The sequence below is a fragment of the Chrysemys picta genome, unplaced genomic scaffold, assembly GCF_011386835.1.
Source record: "Chrysemys picta bellii isolate R12L10 unplaced genomic scaffold, ASM1138683v2 scaf4834, whole genome shotgun sequence".
Classification (NCBI taxonomy): Eukaryota; Metazoa; Chordata; order Testudines; family Emydidae; genus Chrysemys; species Chrysemys picta.
Genome location: NW_027057534.1, coordinates 1 through 3,546, shown reverse-complemented (window position 1 = coordinate 3,546; position 3,546 = coordinate 1). Strand labels below are relative to the sequence as shown.

The window sequence follows — 3,546 nt, the reverse complement described above, 5'->3', positions numbered from 1 at the left end:
GGGCAGGGGCAGCGCCAGGGGGCCCAGCGCGGCCGATGGGGATCAGGGGCAGTGCCAGGAGGCCCAGCGTGGCCGGAGGGGCAGAGGCAGCGCCAGGGGGCCCAGCGCGGCCGGAGGGGATCAGGGGCAGCGCCAGGGGGCCCAGCGTGGCCGGAGGGGCAGAGGCAGCGCCAGGGGGCCCAGCGCGGCTGGAGGGGATCAGGGTCAGCGCCAGGGGGCCCAGCGCAGCCGGAGGGGCAGGGGCAGCGCCAGGGGGCCAAGCGCAGCCGGAGGGGGGCAGGGTCAGCGCCAGGGGGCCCAGCGCGGCCGGAGAGGATCGGGGCAGCGCCAGGGGGCCCAGCGCGGCCGGAGGGGATCAGGGGCAGCGCCAGGGGGCCCAGCGCGGTCGGAGGGGCAGGGGCAGCGCCTGGGGGCCCAACGCGGTCGGAGGGGGGTAGGGTCAGCGCCAGGGGGCCCAGCGCAGCCGGAGGGGCAGGGGCAGCGCCAGGGAGCCAAGCGCAGCCGGAGGGGGGCAGGGTCAGTGCCAGGGGGCCTAGCATGGCCGGAGGGGGACAGGGGCAGCGCCAGGGGGCCCAGCGCGGCCGGAGGGGGACAGGGTCAGTGCCAGGGGGCCCAGCCCGGCCGGAGGGGCAGGGGCAGCGCCAGGGGGCCCAGCGTGGCCGGAGGGGCAGAGGCAGCGCCAGGGGGCCCAGCACGGCCGGAGGGGATCAGTGGCAGCGCCAGGGGGCCCAGTGTGGTCGGAGGGGCAGAGGCAGCGCCAGGGGGCCCAGCGCGGCCGGAGGAGATCAGGGTCAGCGCCAGGGGGCCCAGCGCAGCCGGAGGGGCAGGGGCAGCGCCAGGGGGCCAAGCGCAGCCGGAGGGGGGCAGGGTCAGTGCCAGGGGGCCCAGCGTGGCCGGAGGGGCAGAGGCAGCGCCAGGGGGCCCAGCGCGGCTGGAGGGGATCAGGGGCAGCGCCAGGGGGCCCTGAGCGGCCGGAGGGGGGTAGGGTCAGCGCCAGGGGGCCCAGCGCGGCCGGAGGGGATCAGGGGCAGCGCCAGGTTCCCCAGCATGGCCGGAGGAGCAGGGGCAGCACCAGGGGGTCCAGCGCGGCCGGAGGGGATCAGGGGCAGCGCCAGGGGGCCCAGCGTGGCCGGAGGGGATCAGGGGCAGCGCCAGGAGCCCAGCGTGGCCGGAGGGGATCAGGGGCAGCGCCAGGGGACCCAGCGCGGCCGGAGGGGCAGGGGCAGCGCCAGGGGGCCCAGTGTGGCCGGAGGGGATCAGGGGCAGCGCCAGGGGCCCAGCGCGGCCGGAAGGGATCAGGGGCAGCGCCAGGAGCCCAGCGTGGCCGGTGGGGATCAGGGGCAGCCTCCTTCCACCCAGGCCTTGCCCATACTGGCCCTGGACTCCTCCAAACGGCCAGCAGCTCCCTGCCCTGGCCAGCAGCCCCGGTCCTGACCTGACCCTGCAGCACATACCCCAGCCTGGGATGCGCCCACTTCCCTCCTCCTGCACTGGCATCCCCTGTCCACAGCCCCGCTCAGAACGTGCTCCACTCCCGATCCCCTGCCCCCGATATGCGTCCCAATCCCCATCCCCTGCCCCTGGGACACACCATCCCCGGAGGGCCATGCCCCGATCCTCCCCCAAGAGCCGCGCCCCGATCCCCACTCACAGGTGCCCGTCACCACGTGGCCGCCGGGGAGGGTTTTGGTGCCCGCGTGCTGGTGGATGTGGCTGCAGAAGCGCTGCGCCGGCTCCAGGAAGTCGGGGCTCAGCGCTGCCTCGGGCAGCTCGTCCAGCCGGGCCAGGTCGCAGCGCGGGGCCGGGCGGTCGAACACGAAGCACTTGCGGGAGGGGAAGTACTGGCGCAAGTACTTCTTGGGCAGATCCAGCTTCTCGGGCTGGCCTGGGAGAGACCCCAGGGTCAGACCCATGTGCCTGGTATCCACCCCCCAGAGGAGACCCATGGGGCCATTTACGCTGATATCTTGCCCCCTCCCTGCCCCCCGAGACCCATCCAGCCCAGTCCCCGCCCTGCACCTTGTCTGCGTTTCAGGGCGTTCTCCAGGTACTCGTCCTCGGTGATCTCCCGCCCGTCCAGCTCCAGCTGCAGCGTGAAATCCCGCACGGCCCACACCAAGGCCGGGAAAAAGTGCACGAATTCAGCTGAATCCTCCCCCTTCTGCCGGCCGCCCTCACCTGCCACCTTCACCTTGATGTGCTCCGTCAGCTCCGTCACGTAGCTGGGGGCCAGCTAAGGAACTGGAGACGCAGCGCCCCCCACAGGGGGTCCCTGAGCCCAGCACCCACAGCCCTCACCCCGCTGCCCCAGGAACGGCACTGCTCCTGGCACCCACCCCACACCCCTGCTCCCAAGAGGGTGCGACAGGTGCTACCCAGTTATGGGAGTGGAATCCCAGCTGCCCCCACCTCCCGGACTCCTGGGTCCCTCCCAGCAGGGGCAGGATACTGCAGCTGCTCCAGGGCGCGCTGGTCGATGGTGCCCAGGCTGTTGTAGACCAGGGTGCCGCTGAGCAGCACGGCCAGCGTGAAGATCCACACGTCGTTCTTCGCATCGCCCTGCGGGGAGGATAAAGGGGGGAAATCGCAGGGCGGCAGTGTCGGACCCCACTGCAGAGGAGCAGGGCAGGGTGGATATGGGGCAGGGAGCTGGAGCTCCCCCTGCAGGTCACACAGGGAAGCACGGCCCATCAGACCCCACTGCAGAGAAGCAGGGTTGTGGGGTGTGACGAAGTGGGGGATTTTCTTAGTGTTTTACGTGAACACTGTGTGTGCCTCAGTTTCCCTGTGTGCTGCATGTGTAACGAGGTGGGGGAAGGGGTTTTTAATTGCAGGGGACCAGGTGTGACCTCGCCTAGCAGCCGGGACCCCGGACACCGGCCTGGAGATTGGGGACCCAGCGACTGGTGACCAGGGGGCCCAGCCCAGCTCGGGAGCAGCCGGTTCTGGCCAGTGGGGGGTCAATGGGCTGAGGAGAGGGGGGCCCGGGGACCTGACCAGCCGGGTCCAGCCAGGGGAGAACAAAGGACGGCAGAGAGGGGCCCAGCGGCCTGTTCACCTGGGACTGAAGACAAAGGGCGGAGGAGGGGCGGGTGGGGGAGGGGATTTAGGGGGCTGGGCTGGAAGGAGGGGGCGGGGTGGGGCTGGGCAGGGGACAAGGAGCAGCTGGACCCATGGGGACTGGACAGACCCAGCTGGCCGGGGCTGAGACTGGCCAGGCCCGAGGGCCCTGAGAACTGCCTGGGCTGGGTCCAGACGCTCAATACATCTCCTGTGTGACGCTGGCAGAGTCCCTGCAGCTAGAGATCGGGGGGCGTTGCTCCCTCTGGGGGTGGGGGCCCCGGGGGCCAGAGCGAGGGGACTGCCTGAGAGGATCCACGGCAGAGGTGCGGTCCCAGGAGGTGGCGAGGTCAGAGGGCCTAACCCGGAGCGTGAGTGAACCCCCGAGAAGGGCTGTCACACTGGGGGGTTCCTCCCAGGGGCTGTACAGAGCCACAGGGGCTGGGAGTCTGTGACGGGGGATATGGGGCAGGGAGCCGGAACTTC

At 71.9% G+C, this 3,546-nt stretch overlaps 1 protein-coding gene across 1 annotated transcript; it reads right to left on the bottom strand.

Moving 5' to 3' along the window:
- Positions 1–13: 13 nt before the first annotated feature.
- LOC135980595 (guanylate-binding protein 2-like) lies at positions 14–3,141 on the bottom strand. Its single transcript, XM_065580531.1, has 3 exons — positions 2,450–3,141; positions 2,020–2,222; positions 14–1,885 (listed from the first exon to the last, which is right to left on the bottom strand). The coding sequence occupies exons 1-3, from the start codon at positions 2,689–2,691 to the stop codon at positions 1,335–1,337; spliced, it is 996 nt and encodes a 331-aa protein (XP_065436603.1). The 5' UTR covers positions 2,692–3,141; the 3' UTR covers positions 14–1,334.
- Between the last annotated feature and the right edge of the window lie 405 nt (positions 3,142–3,546).